General features: G+C 62.2%; 1 protein-coding gene across 1 annotated transcript in view; it reads left to right on the forward strand.

Moving 5' to 3' along the window:
* LOC104520939 (cadherin EGF LAG seven-pass G-type receptor 3-like) overlaps window positions 1–370 on the forward strand; it is a gene marked incomplete at its 3' end in the record, with an annotated part of 16,308 nt that overhangs the window by 7,943 nt on the left and 7,995 nt on the right. The window contains 2 exon segments of the mRNA XM_029083687.1: window positions 287–319; window positions 321–370. The exon segment at window positions 321–370 is cut by the window's right edge and continues 248 nt beyond it. Coding sequence (XP_028939520.1) covers window positions 287–319; window positions 321–370 — 83 coding nt within the window.

Here is a 370-nt window from a genome sequence, read left to right on the forward strand (position 1 = left end):
GATGTGGTGGGGAGGGGGCAGCCTGTCTGTCCTGCTGGGGACTGTAGCAGCCCCAGCAATATTGCTCTGTTCTCGTGCTGTCCCAGTCTGGTTTAGCTGGGCTTGAGGGCCGGGAGAAGGAAGTTTCAGAACAAAACGCTGTAGCCTGGGGGAGTGCAGAGGGGGCTGGCCATGGGGCTGGGAACAGGCTGTGGGGTCCAGGCCCATCACCTTGTTGCCCGGGTCCCCACCTCCTTGCTGATTTTTGGTTCCATTGGGCTTGAGGCTGGGGTCAGGCCTGGCACAGCAGCTCGATGCCCGCAGTGGCTCTGCCGGGCCCATCCTTGTTGTGTGCTGTGAGGGGAGCAGGGCACAGCGTGCTGTTAGGTGA

Source organism: Antrostomus carolinensis, unplaced genomic scaffold, assembly GCF_000700745.2.
Source record: "Antrostomus carolinensis isolate BGI_N321 unplaced genomic scaffold, ASM70074v2 scaffold25902, whole genome shotgun sequence".
Taxonomy (NCBI): domain Eukaryota; kingdom Metazoa; phylum Chordata; class Aves; order Caprimulgiformes; family Caprimulgidae; genus Antrostomus; species Antrostomus carolinensis.